Here is a 13,947-nt window from a genome sequence, read left to right as displayed (position 1 = left end):
AGAGTGGGGTAGGGGTGAGCAAAGGGGAGGATGGGGCATCTGTTGTAGTGTAACAATAAAGTTTTTTAAAAAGTAAAATGTGAAAGAGGTGGGAGGGCTGCTACAGACTAGAAGAAATTTAAGAGACATATCAACCAAACTGTGTGGCCCTTGTTTGCATCCTGATTCAAAACACCAATTTTAAAGGCACAGATTTTAGATAATTGTGGTAATGTGAGCATGAATGAGGTGTTGTATGATATTAGAGAAATATTGTTAATTATTAGGAATAATAATGGCATTGAAGTTATATAAGAAATAAAAATGTTCCTATGTGTTGAAAATATGTATTTCCAGTGTGTGTGTACGTGTGTGTGTGTGTGTTGGGGTAAGAGAGCGAGAGAGAAACGATATTGACAAAACGTTTCTTTTTAATCTGAGTTTGGGGTAATCGGGAGCTGACGATCCTATTCTACCTCTGTTTGTGCAGCTTTGAAATTAGGATCAAAGAGTAGCAGTGAACCTCAAGACTGGGAGCCAGCATGGGTAAGGATGCCGAGAAGCAGCCCTTTGCACCATGATGGGAGGAGAGCTTGATACAAAATGCAGCAATTCCACATCTAAAGGTTCATCTAAGTTTATCCTGTGGCTATGTGGCAATATATCTACCCTGCCTAAATCCACAACTCGATCTTATCACTTTCTATTTCATTACCCTGTTTTATTGTCTTCATAATTACTATCACTGTTTGTGATTATCTTGTTGTGGTCTGTTTGTTTGTTTTCAGACTCCCTTTCCCCCTTCATAAGTTAACATGGAGGACAGGAACTTTATCCCCCATTCTGGATCCTCAACACCTGATATAGTGCTAGGCAGAGCTGAGGAGCCTAGTAAATATCTGTTGAATGAATATATGAAGTATATTATAGCATATTTAATTATAGTAGAAAATCTAAGGCAAGATAATGCCCAGTAATAAGGAGTTGGTTAAATAAATAGTGACTATCCATAAAGTGAAAAACTACTCTGGCATGAAAAAGATGCTATGAATGAGTGCTTATTGCCATGACAAGATACTATAATACTGAGTGAAATGTTCGGATAAAAAATATCATTCACACCTGAATACATTTTTGTTTAAAAAAAGTTTGCATAGAGGAAGATTTGGAGAAAAACACACCAGGTGTAAAAATGAGTATTGGTAGATGGTAGAATTATGAGGTGTTTTGTCTTTGTTTATTTCTGTTTGTATATTTCCACCACAAACACAATTATTCAATAATTATAAAAAGTTACATTAATATTATAAGCTTAATACAAAGACTTTCTAACATTAATATTTTCAAAATGAAATAAACTCTCCTGTGAGGCAGTGAGCTCGAGTCCTGTCTCTAGATGTGTTCAAGCCTGAAGCAGGTTACTGAGAAGGGACTTCCTCCTGCATTGAATGAGCGACCCTACTACACTGTCCCTAATAATCCTTTCAAATGTTAATGATATTTTAAATTTGGGGCTATTTACCCTTAACAGTTTTTTTAAACATATTTTTAACTAAACAGGTAGTACAAGAATTGTTTCCACTTTACTATTAATTGTGGATTTGCTACGTGGATTATGTGGTTATTGTGGATTGTGGTTACGTGGATTAATTGTGGATTAATTGTGGATATAATGTCAGAAATGAGCCCAGGCATATTTCACGTGTTTCTGAACTGGGCGGAGTGTAGGGTTAATGTTCTGCTTTGTGCTGAGAATGCACCACACCTTGATGTAATTTCTGATGAGTGCAAAGCACAAAGTGAGGATTAAATTATAGAGCTTATGCTGTCAACAATCAATCAACAGTTGTTTTTGAACAACTTCTGTATACAAATCATAGTACTGACTGGACAGGAAAATATCAAGATATACAGGACACCACCACTGTCGCCAAGAATCTTAGAGTCTAGTAGTTGCATAAGAAGTCTGCTTTGCCTAGGAATAGAATGAAAATCAACAACTGGTCCCTGGGTTTGGCTTTTCTTGAGGTTCTAGAATCAAGTACCACTGATCCACCCACGAATAGTCGCCAGGGCAGATTTAACCACAGGAAGGGCAGAAATCATTTCCCTGGGTTTCCCTCAGCACAGCTGAGACAGCCTGGGTAATCAGCCGCTGGATCTGGCAATACTGCTTATTAGATAATTTTAAAATCTTTATGCTTTAACCATCTGAAATGCTAGATAAAATATAATAAATATCCTTTAGATTCATATCTATGCTTGTAAGAAAGTAAGGAAAATTCCCAAGCTCCATAATTGAAGGAAGAATTGAAAGCCAAATCCAGCATAGGAAGCCCATGAGTGGATATGGCGGCTGCCTGATGGCAAGAAAAGTCATTTTCTGAGATCTAAGGTCAAGAGAGAACATTAGAAGCAATAAAGGAGACATCCTCAGTGGAAAAGGTGGACTAGAAAAAAAATACCTTAAGGCACAAGGAAGTTTGTCCGTCTTAGCCTGGGCTTATGGGGAAGGGGAGAACAAATCTTTAACATTAACAACCACAGGCCTGTGTCTCATACCAGTTTGCTGTTCTTCCAAAGTAGACTGCACATGTGGCCTGCGAATCCCAAAGCAAAGTAATTAAAATAAAAATTGGTTCCAGGTGGGTGACCTGGGGCATTTGACAGAAACATACCCAAAATTAAACTAGAGGAACTGGTTTTCAGTATAAGCTACATAGGATGCCCACAATAAAGTTCCACTGAAGATGAGTTCATGTTGGATTGTTTCCTTGTGTTTTGTAATTTTGAATTATGAGTTCATCTTTCATGAAAGCCAATATATTCTATAAAAAGTAGTACTGGACTACCAAGAAACTTCAGATTAAAGAACTATCTGATAAATGTTAGAAAAACAAGTATGTTTCAAATAATTAAAAGCAATAAATAATACATTTAAAATTCAATAAAACATATCGACACTATAAAAATAAAGAACAATAAAAATTAAAAATATAGTCACTGACACTTAAAAATCAATGAATGGTATAGGTTAAAATTAGATTTGGGTAAGAATAAAAGACAAAAATAGATGATAGCTTAATAAATTGTAAGGTTTTTTATATAAAATTAGTCTTGTTTCTCATATAAAATTTCAGATTGTGGCTATCTAGGGCTGGCATTACAACTCAGGGACAGAGTGTCTTCTACATTTCTGTTTGTAACTCCTAGGGAGTGTCACTCGTTCTTTTGGTTCAATATGCAGTTCCAGCCATCAGTACAAATTCCAAGCAGGGAGAGGAAGGAAGGGATGAAAAGGGACAAAGAGTATTGGTCTATCTTTTACAAAAGTATCCTGAAGATACTGCCACTGGCATCATATTAACCAGAGCTGAGTCATACTTACCTACAAGGGAGCCTGGGGTATTTATTCTGGACAGCTATGGACCCAACTAAAAATGAGGAGTTTTATTAATTTGGAAGAATGAAAGAATAGATATTGAAGTAAACAAGTGGCAAACAATATTATTTAAAAGAGCTAAAAAGAGAAATCATGAGCTGGAAGATAGATGTGTTGAATGATTTAAAATGCTATGGTTTCTGGAATAAGACGTAAAAGTCTTACATGTGTAAGAATTCCAGAAAGAGAAGGGGGGAAAGAATAAGAAAAATATTTGAAGGGATGTTGTTTCTAAATTTTTAAGAATTAATGAGAGTCATAAATCCTCAGAAATACAAATCTCAAGGGAAAATTGTTAAAAAGTACCAGAGAGATGAAACAGATTACACATTTTATTGTGCTTTGCTTTATTGCACTTTACAGATATTGCATTTTTTTACAAATTGAAGGTTTGAGGCAACCCCACATTGAGCAAGGCGCCATTTTCCTAACAGCATTTGTTCACTGTGTGTCTCTGTGTCACATTTAGGTTATTTTCACAATACTTCAAACATTGTTTTATTAGACATAATGCTATTGTATATTTAATAGATTACAGTACTATGTAAGCATAACTTTTATATGCACTGGGAAACCAAAAAAATTCCTGCGACTCACTTTATTGCGATATTCACCTTATTGCAGTGGTCCAGAGCCAAACCCACAATTTCTCCAAGGTATGCCTATACCTCCAAAAACAAGGAAAATTAGCTTGACCACACTCTCCTCAATCATTAGTGCCAGAAAATAGTGGGAAAACATCTTCAAAGTGAACGGAGACAATATTTGCCAACCTGAAACTTTATAACCAATTAAAATATCATTCAGGGTGAGGGCCAAATTAAGATATACTCAGGTGAAGATTGATTTTACCAGTAACAGGTAGTGGCTAAAAGAACTACCATAGCATTTACTTCAGGAAGAAGGAAATTGAGTCCAGAAAGAAAGGATGGCCTGAAGTAGGCAATGGCGGGGGTGGGGGTGGGGGAGGAATGAAAAGTGGATTAAAAATAAACAAGCATTTACCGTATAAAATAATGATGGCTAACTTGAAGGTGTTCAGATGAAACTATAATATTGGTCAGCAATACAATGCAAAGCAATAAAAGACAAGTAGAGTTAAAGTGCTGTAAGTGATACTAAGTGTAGAGAGCTGTCTAGCAGACTCGGGACAGAGCTCTGATCTCATGACAGCTAGCTTGCTCTAACCACACGTAGGCATGAATAAAGATTTCCAACTCTGTTCCCTCTGTCATAACATGATAAGTGCCTTGGCTGGATTCTTTACTTCCAAACTTCCTGCCCATTTTCTTGTTGAGGAATAGAAGATGGTGGTGGTAGAGACAAAAAGGAGAAGGCAACAGGGAGAGCTAGTGGAAAGAACAATGAAATACAACTTGGCGACTGGTTAGATACAAAACTGTGGGAAAGGAGAGTCAAAGATTTCACTGCAGTTCTCAGCATAACAGTGACAGTGGCCGTGCCATCTGAAGGAAAAAGAAACTCGTTTGCGTGGTAGTTATGTTTTGTATGAAATGTGTCTGAGATCCCAAATGAAATTATTCCATGAGAATCAGATTTTTTTTACCTGTGATTTTCAGGAAATGTCATGACTGGAGTTAAAGATTTTGGAGACATCCATGTAACAAAATCACCCAGATTGCATCTTTCTGCCTGAAATGCAACCGAGAGCCTAGAACATATTAGGCCCTCAATCGAAGTGTGAGAAATGAGTAAATGAGTGTGATTTCTCTGTAAAGAGAGCTAGTCAGGCTACGGGTTGAACCTAAGTTATGTACAGAATTAGAAGTAGAGCTAGGCCCTGGCTGGCGTAGCTCAGTGGATTGAGCGCAGGCTTTGAACCAAAGCATCGCAGGTTCAGTTCCCAGTCAGTGCACATTCCTGGATTGCAGGCCATGGCCCCCAGCAACCGCACATTGATGTTTCTCTCTCTCTCTCTTTCTCCCTCCCTTCCCTCTCTAAAAATAAATAAATAAAATCTTTAAATATATATATGTGTGTGTAAAAAAAAAAAAAGAAGTAGAGCTAGGAAAGAAAATAGCAGAGAAGAAATTATAGAAGAAAAACTCCAAAGGATCAGAACCCACTGAGGGCAGTGCGGGGTCATGAAGGGAGGGGCGGAAGCTGATCGACAGTGGGCAGTGCTGCACCAAGAGTTGGGATCCTGGGGACTGAGGCAAGACCATTGGCCACAGCACTAGAGAGATGACTTGGTGACTCTGGACTGAGATCGACAAGCATAATGGTTAACAGGATAAGCATTATTCTGAGGGATTAAGGAAGATTTAAATAAAAGATAAAACAATGAATGACACTCTTTGAAATTTGGGGAAGACACTAAGAAAATAAGATAGGTGAACATAATAGCTAGAGATGAAGTTAACGCCCCCATTTTTAAACTAAGGTAATTTTAGTGTAATTGAAAACTTAGGAGAGAGACCTAACAAGCCCCAAAATGTCATGGCTCCCTATGTCTCCAGGATGAAGTTCCAGGAGCTGTGGGTAGTTGTCAGGGCCCTGCCTTATCTAGTCCCTGACCAGCTGTATAATCTCACCTGCCTTGGCTTCCTGGAGTGCCTGACCTGCAAAAATGTCTGTTGCAAAACACCTGCTCACCTCTCTGACCTTTGCACTAGGCCTGTTTGTTTTAACGTAAATATTTCTTCCTACGTTCTCAGCCTGGCCAACTCCTGGGCATCCTTAGGGAATAAGTTCAAACAATACCTTTTGCCTCAGCTGGATGAGCGGAGCCCTCTCCATGGAGATGACTTCGTGTGCTGACTTCAAGCATTTATTACATTACGCTTACTATGACACTTGACTCTCCCTCTAAACAAACTACTGGAGAAGAGTTACTTGCTTGTATCATACCATATAATAAGTGATCGATACATTTTTAATTAGTGAAAAGTTGAAGTTGTAAATGAACAGAAAATCACCAGGGGGAGGAGAAATAGAGGATGGAGGTTAATTCCTGACCTTCTGTGTGTACGAAGTACACATAGAAAATGACCTTTGAACACTGAAGTTTTCAAACATGCCAAGCTGATGGAGTTATGTTCTTGGCAAGTAAATGAGTATCTTTTTAAGAATGAGACAGAGCATTAAATGAGATGTTAGAAGCCATAGCTCTTGCCCTTACGAAATGTCAGGAAGAGAAGAGGAGATACTTGCTTTTCCAGGGTGGACACGTTCTGAGACAAGCTGACGTATTTCAGATTTAGCAGGGCCAGCTCACTCCGAGCTGCTGCAGTGTCACTCACAAAAGAGAGGATGTTGTCCTTACTCACTATGAATGCCAGTTTTCCTGTTCAACCTGTTCCACCCGGTTAAAATGAAACTGCTATCCTGCCAGATGCAATCTCCTACTATAACTGTTAGATAGTTTAAAGAAACTAAGGTGGATCATGCAAGGGGAAGGAAGACCCTGTGTGACTAACCTGATTTGCACGACATCATTTAGCTCTTGGTCGTGCAGTTCTGCGTAATCCTATTTCTCTGCCACCTGAATTTTTAGGAACTGAAACCCTAAAATAGCCTTATCTAGTCCCAATCATTGGGTAATTTCTCTGACGTCATCATCTGTGCCCTCTTCATGTGGAACTCAGCTTCCTCCTGTTTAATTTATTCCTCAACTTAACTCTTGACTCTCTGTTTTGCCCATTCATTCATTCAGTCATTCACCCAACACATATTTATTGAGTGCCTTCAGTGTCCCCGTCTCTGTTCTTCACACTGAGGTTACTGCTGTGAGCAAACACAGACCATGTCTGTCAATAACTTTCACAGACTTGGTGGGACAATATTCATTCCCCCCAAATTTGACTCTCACCTCTGTATGACTTATTACTATGTTTTATCTAAATTTTCAAGGATCAGGGTCTAGAGTTCCAGCCCCACACCCTATCTCATGGTTGTGTCTTGCCAGCATCTCAAGCTCCACACGTCCAGAGCTGAACTTACCCTCTTCTTGTCCACACCAGTTTTTCCTCTGACACCTCTGCTTTGTCAGTGGTATCATCCTTTCCCAGTCAGGATGCCAGGATGATACCAGGCACAAGCCTCAGAAACACCCAGTTGTTTCCTCTTCCTCAGTGCCAATACACCCAGTTCTGTCTAATCTTCTTCCTTCTGGACAAATGCTTTTCATATCTGTCATTTCCTTTCCTTACCCACTGCTAAGTACTGAGTTTAGAGTCTCATTTCAAGCCTAGACCATTGTCTAGGAATAAATTAAACAGGAGGAAGCTGAGTTCCATGAAACCAGGGGCTGGTTTCATGGAAGACAATTTTTCTATGGAAAGGGTGGCGGAAGGTGGCATTAATGCGAGGGATGAGGAGTGGGATGAAGCTTCGCTCGCTCACCCGCTGCTCACCTCCTGCTGTGCTGCCCAGTTCCTAACAGGCCATGAACTGGTACCAGTCCATGACCCAGGGGCTTGGGATCCCTGCTCTAGAGCATCCTAATCATTGCTGCCTAATTAACCTTAGGGTCATCTAAAAGAGTCCCATAGGTGTTATGCAGAACAACTTCTATCTTTCTAAAGAACTCCTTTCAAAACCATTTTCTACCACCACACTTTACAAATATGATACAGTTTTAGCTCCTTGGATTGGCTCTCAAAACTACCCATAGCCTGGCCTTATCTCTCCGCCTTTGAGGGTGGTTGCTCTACACCACTGCCTCCCCCTTGGGTCTCCTTTTTTGTTCCTCTGTCTAAGCTTGAAACTTTTCCCCTTCTCCCCAGAAATACATACTATAACTCAGGGATCAGAGCAGGGGTTTTAGAATCAGACACATCCATTTCAAAACCCTGTTCTGTCCACTACAAGTTGTGAAAACTTGGGCCCAGACAGCTTTAAGTCTCAGGTTTCTTATTTTTAAAAAATGTGGGGGAAAGACAACCTTGTGGGAGAATTGTGAGGACTGAGTGAAATTATGCCCAGTTCTTAATACATGATTGATCTCACTATCAAATGTGTGCTCCAAGCAGCTGGAATGCCAAGGAACTTCCCTAAGAGAGAAAGTCTCTAATGGGCCCAAAGCAACAACGAGCGCATCTTAAACATCTTCAGCCTTAAGCTTCCATCCAGGCAGGAACCCCATAACCATGTGCTTTTCTGCTCTGCACAATGGTCCCCACCTTTTCTGTTCAGTGCTTCCTCAGAGAGGACTTCCCTGGTCTTCACCTAAAATCCCCATACACCTTCACCTGATCTCTATACCCCTACCTTCTTTATTGTCATCACAGCACTTTTCACCATGTGACACAATCTTTGTTGCTCACTTTCCTGTCTGCCTGCACTTCCGAAGGTGAGGTCCACTCAGGCAGGGTCTCGGTGTCATTTCTCACTCTGTCTCAGCAGCAGGAGCAGCATCTGATGGCACTGAGTAAGTGCACAGCTGAATGAATCTCCACCTCTCTGGGGTCTCCACCCTTGAGACCCAGCTTAGATGCCTCTTTCCTTGAAGTCTTCTGAATAGCCCAGCCCAAAGTTACTTTGCCCTCATTTGAAGTCCTGTAACAAATCATCTAAATTTCAGATGAATCCCTATAGCCATTGTCTCTACCATGTTCTTGTATTTCTTGTACTTGTATGTTTTTGCATATACTTGTATGCATGGTATGTATTTGTGTGTGATCTTATTTCTTATATGTGACATTATCATCCTTACCTTGTATGATCATTTACCATGTTTTCCAAACCAAACTATAAACTCCTTGAGGTGAAGAAGTACTTTTGTGCATCTCCCAGAATTCTTTAGCACAATACATGTGCTATAATAACAAATATGTATTTATTTATTGACCTCTACTGTGTGCCTGGCACTGTTACAGGTGCTAGGGTTGCGATGATGAATACAGCATTCTCCCTAAATAATTAACCAGGTGACATTACTGAAATATCTCAGTGTACAGATTAGGAAGAGGTGTCTCTTGGCTCTCGGCTCTCTTGGAAGGCTTTAGAAGGCCTGGTCTAATCAGAGACTGTCACTGGTTGCCTGGACAACCTCAGGTTGGTCACTTAATCTGTCAGAGCCTCTCTTGATCTGTTAAACACAGATGATAAATACTTACCTTACAGAGTTATAAAAGAAATATGTGAAAACACCTTATTAACTGCTGAGTTCTCTATAAATATCAGTTGTTACCATTACCACCATAATAACATAATTTAAGCTGAAACCAGAGCCACTGGGAGTAAAATACATTCACCATTACTGTCACTTTCTCATTACCCATACTGTCTTATCACCCAACGATAATAAGAAACCTGATTCTGCCCGTCATAGTGAGTATGCGGGATGGTGCTGCACAGTTCCACTCAGCCTCAGTATCCTGAGGGCCGACTGCTGCCACCTGAAAGGCTCACTGCCACGCATGCAGTGCACCTGCTCTTGGACATGAGGAAAGGCTGTGGAACAACAAGCAGAGAGCCCATCCAAAGTAGCTTTCTAGGTTTCTATAACAAAACTGTTCTTAGGATGCCCCAATCTCTCTCATCAACCCCCCCCAACCCCCAGTGGCCTGCTGTAGGTCAAGGATACGCAAACCTGGCAGTGCCGCCATCCACGGTCAGCCATTTGGTCGATATCAATGTGCCTCTTGTACAAGGGTGTGTACGAGACTCACGTGTGCCTCATCTTTCTCTCCCAAATTCAGGCCTCAGCTTCCTGCTTAAGGGTCATCTCCAACCATCAGGCTGGGTTTCCAATCTGTTGTGAGTCAAGCAGTGCTCCATTTCTGCCTCCCCCATCACCACATCCTGGGGCCTGTTGCTTCAACACACATCACTTGCTGGAGAGGCGGGTTCACAGCTGATATCATCTGTGTGTAAACAGTTTCCACAAATCACCTCCCACTGGGAATCAGAGAACCTCAGAGATGGAAGAGAGGGCCCCTCCCACCCAGAGCAGAACAACTCTTCAGAGCATCCCTGACAGGGGTCATTTTGCCTCAACTTTAAACACCCTGGATGAATCAATGGAGCTTTTCTGACCTCACCCTTGAGCAAATACCTTTTGTTGGGTGGATGTCATGACAGAAGGTGCCAGTCACTGGGTCACTGATGTAATAGTAGGCAAAGAAGCCACGCTTCAATTTTCTATGAGCCTGGGTGTGTCTGCAGAGTCCTGAGTGTCTCTTCCCCTGGGTGGCGTGATTCCTAAGCAGTAGACCACAACACTTTGAGTCTGAAAACATGGACTTGGGAGCCAGACCTCAATTTGAATCTTATCTCCTCACTTGCCATCTGGGGGCCTTGGACATACACTAGTGGTAAGACTTTGGCCAACTCTCTGAAACCCTCAGAACTCGTTCCCTCACATACGAAAAATAAGGAAATTCATCTCTATTTTGAGATTATTGTGAAGATTAAATGAGATAATATATGTAAAGTGCTTAGCCTTGTGCCTGGAACAAAGTAAGTGCTCAGTAAATAGTAGCTATTATTACTGTTATTGCCATAGTTATTATTGTCTCTTTCTTTCCTTGTGAATGAGCAGACATCACTGCAGCAGACATGGTTCTTCCTGTTTCCTCTTTCCTGATTTATGACCACAGGTTTGGGTTTCCGACCCACTCAGGATGACCCCCCCAACACCATCACAGCCACCACCTCTAGAGAATGACATCCCCATGTTTCTGAGTGTGGCACATTACACCCCACAAAGCCCTGGAAGTCCATGGCTCCTGCTTGGGCTTCAACTGCCAGGATGAGACCTGGAAAGGGCACCTCCCAGCCTCCTGGAAGGCTCAGCTTGGAAAAGTTTCCTTACCCAGCAAGTGATCCTCTGTAGAAAAAAAAAGCCAAGTGTTGCAGAGCCAAAACTTTGCCACACAGTGGCCACCTGGGCCTGGTGGACAGGAAGGTGTGTAAGGCTCTGGAAGGTTTTTTTTGGAGGACCAAGCAGAGCAGTGAGGAGCATAAGCTCTGGAATCAGCAGCAGTATTCTCCATTACACACCACCTGGGTGGCTTTGAGCAAGTTACACAGCCCCGGTTTCTCTTCTGTTAAATGGAAATATGAGCACCTACCCCACTGAGTCATTGTGAGAATTAAATGAGGTGATGTATAGCACATCAAGTCCTTAGACCACTGCCTGGCTCCATGTGCGATTTCTCCTATCGTAATGAACCAGAGACCCACTCTTGTTCGGGCATGAATTTTAGTTTTCTCCTTTCACAAACATGTCAAGCCAGGGCTGAGAAGTAGCAGATAGGTTAACAGAACACGACAATAAATACACAAACAAAAGAATGTCTAGGAATAGTTGTATTCTCAGGAGGTAATTTTATTATGACGTCTTTAAGACAATCAAATCAATAGGCAGTTATTGAGTACCTACTGTGTGCAAGCCTAGACAAATAGTAGAGTGCAGTGTCCATGCAGACCGTAGAGTCCACCATGGCTCTCAGGTTCCCAGGGAGGAAAATCACATGGGGTCAGGGAGTTATGTGGAGCTGAGAACAGGGTGGGTTTCTGGACTTCTAAGTGCAGTTAGCTTGATAGGCACAGGCCGGAACAGGAGCCTAGCGATGGGAGGCGGACGGGAGCAGCAGGACAAGGCAGGACGCTGTATGGGTGGGCTGCTGGCTCTCGAAGAGCTCTTCCCAGAGTGGCCTCAGCAGCTGCCACAGCAGCCAGGGCTCTGAGTGTTGCTGGAGCACTGAGACCTCCGGCTGCCACCTCCGCAGCACCCACACCCGCTCCTCCGCTGCCGGCGACGCCTCCTCGGAAAGCAGCAGCAGCCGGTGGAGGTCGTGCCGCAGCACCCGCAGTCTCCGCAGTCTCCGCAGCCGCCGCAGCAGCCATTGTCACCGCAGCCACCGCAGCCACCGCAGCAGGAGGACGAGGCGGCGGGGGTCACCGAGGGCGCCGGGGCGGGGCACGGGGCGGGGCCCTGGGAAGACCCCTTGGAAAAGCCTTTGGCGGAAACCGCACTCTGCTGGGAGGACATCGCGGAGCTGTGACCGTGAACCTGCAAGAAAAGCAGCGTTTCACACTCGAGCAGACTTTTTATTTCCAACAGTGGAACTCGAGTCTTTGAGATTTGACTTTGGTATAAAGAAGAAAAGAGTAAGAGCAAAGGAACAAGCCCCAAGCAGGTGTTCAATGAGTAAAACGTGCACAGAGCAGGAAACAGTCTGTGCAAAGAGTGGATGGTTTTCCGTTTTCTGGGATCAGATAAGGACCACCCAAGGTTCTCCACGGTGGAAAATAAAGAGGATATCGAGGCAAGTTATCTGCACGACCCATTCCAAAATCTTATCCTGGCTGTTTTCACCTCCCCCATCTCATTGTGGGCAGAGACTTTCAAGTAATGTTCGTATAGTTATTAGCATTGTATAAACACCTCATCAGTTAAAGAATAGCCAAGTCAGACCCGCATCCCTAATACGGGTCTAAAGAATCCACAAAGGCCAGAGGCATGTCCTTCCTGGTCATGCTTTCCCCTCATGCTGCTCGTTCCCCACAACCACAGGAAAACAAGAGTGGGGCTGAATTTGGAAATGCATCCCTGTACCGGGAGCCAAAGTCCTGAGCTGAAGTCGCATCTCTGCTAAAGACTTGCCGTGAAACCTTGCAGATATCACATACACACACAGGCCCCAGTCTGGCCTCCTTGTCTCCACTGGTACCAGGAGAGGGTGGCTCACTTGAAGCTTACAGCACTTTCCAGGGCTTTCCTTCCACATCTACCTGCTGGCTGTATTCTGTCTTCAGCTTTTCCCAACCTTCTCCTTAGGCCCTGTTTAAAGACTTACCAGACCTTGACTCCACTGGATGACACTCAGTTCTCCAACTGGGATGCGTCCCCTGCTAGGCTGTGGTCTAAGGAGTGTCTAGCCAGAGAACCTTTTATAAGGTTTCAATAGTTGTTGGCTCTTGGGAGGGGCCCATTTCCCAATAGGCATGCTCAGCTGACACTCACATCCCAGAGACATTTGTCACTGTAGGTGGTACACGTGGCTGCTCAAGTCACTGCCTAGAAGTGTGAGGATTGCTATGGCATGTTTACTTTCCAAACACAACACCGTTCATAGCTGGGAGGTCTGTGTGGGTGAAGACAAAGAATGGGGGCTCAAGTGAGGAGAGGTCTGGAGCCCTTTCTCAGGACCTGTTCTCCACTGCACATGTGCACACCACACACACACTCCATTCCCCTGCTCACGCTTCATCCCTGTGCAGTCACCTCTATCAGGCAGCTCATTCACTTGTTATCTTGGTTTGCATCTCTCTGGTTCTTGGTCCTGGGCTCCTCAGGTCTGGCTGTAAGCTATGTGAAAAGCCTGCTGGGCTTCATCCAGATGCTTCCAGATTGGATTGAGGGAAGACAATGGTGGGGGTGTGCCTATGGGGATCTCAGTGGTGATTTCTCTGTCCCTGGAGACAGGAAGAAAAACCCAGGCAGTTACAGATTCATTAAGGCCAGAAAAGCTCTGAATATAGTCATGTTACCATATTCTCAATACCCCTGGTGGGCCTAAGAGAAAAATGTGTGCAGGATGCTTACCCAGTTG

The 13,947-nt window shown here is 43.0% G+C and overlaps 1 protein-coding gene across 1 annotated transcript; it reads right to left on the bottom strand.

The window, feature by feature from the left end:
* Positions 1 to 11,683: 11,683 nt before the first annotated feature.
* Positions 11,684 to 13,319, bottom strand: CRCT1 (cysteine rich C-terminal 1). Its single transcript, XM_045817028.1, has 2 exons — positions 13,192 to 13,319; positions 11,684 to 12,404 (listed from the first exon to the last, which is right to left on the bottom strand). Exon 2 carries the CDS (start codon positions 12,381 to 12,383, stop codon positions 12,048 to 12,050), a length of 336 nt encoding a protein of 111 aa, XP_045672984.1. The 5' UTR covers positions 12,384 to 12,404; positions 13,192 to 13,319; the 3' UTR covers positions 11,684 to 12,047.
* Between the last annotated feature and the right edge of the window lie 628 nt (positions 13,320 to 13,947).

Source organism: Phyllostomus hastatus, unplaced genomic scaffold (assembly GCF_019186645.2).
Source record: "Phyllostomus hastatus isolate PE091 unplaced genomic scaffold, TTU_PhHast_1.1 phas_scaffold_216, whole genome shotgun sequence".
NCBI lineage: Eukaryota > Metazoa > Chordata > Mammalia > Chiroptera > Phyllostomidae > Phyllostomus > Phyllostomus hastatus.
This window is presented reverse-complemented; position numbering and strand designations above follow the sequence as displayed.

Excerpts from the sequence above, each read along its gene's own strand:
- CRCT1 (XM_045817028.1), bottom strand. The coding sequence starts at position 12,383 with ATGTCCTCCCAGCAGAGTGCGGTTTCCGCCAAAGGCTTTTCCAAGGGG.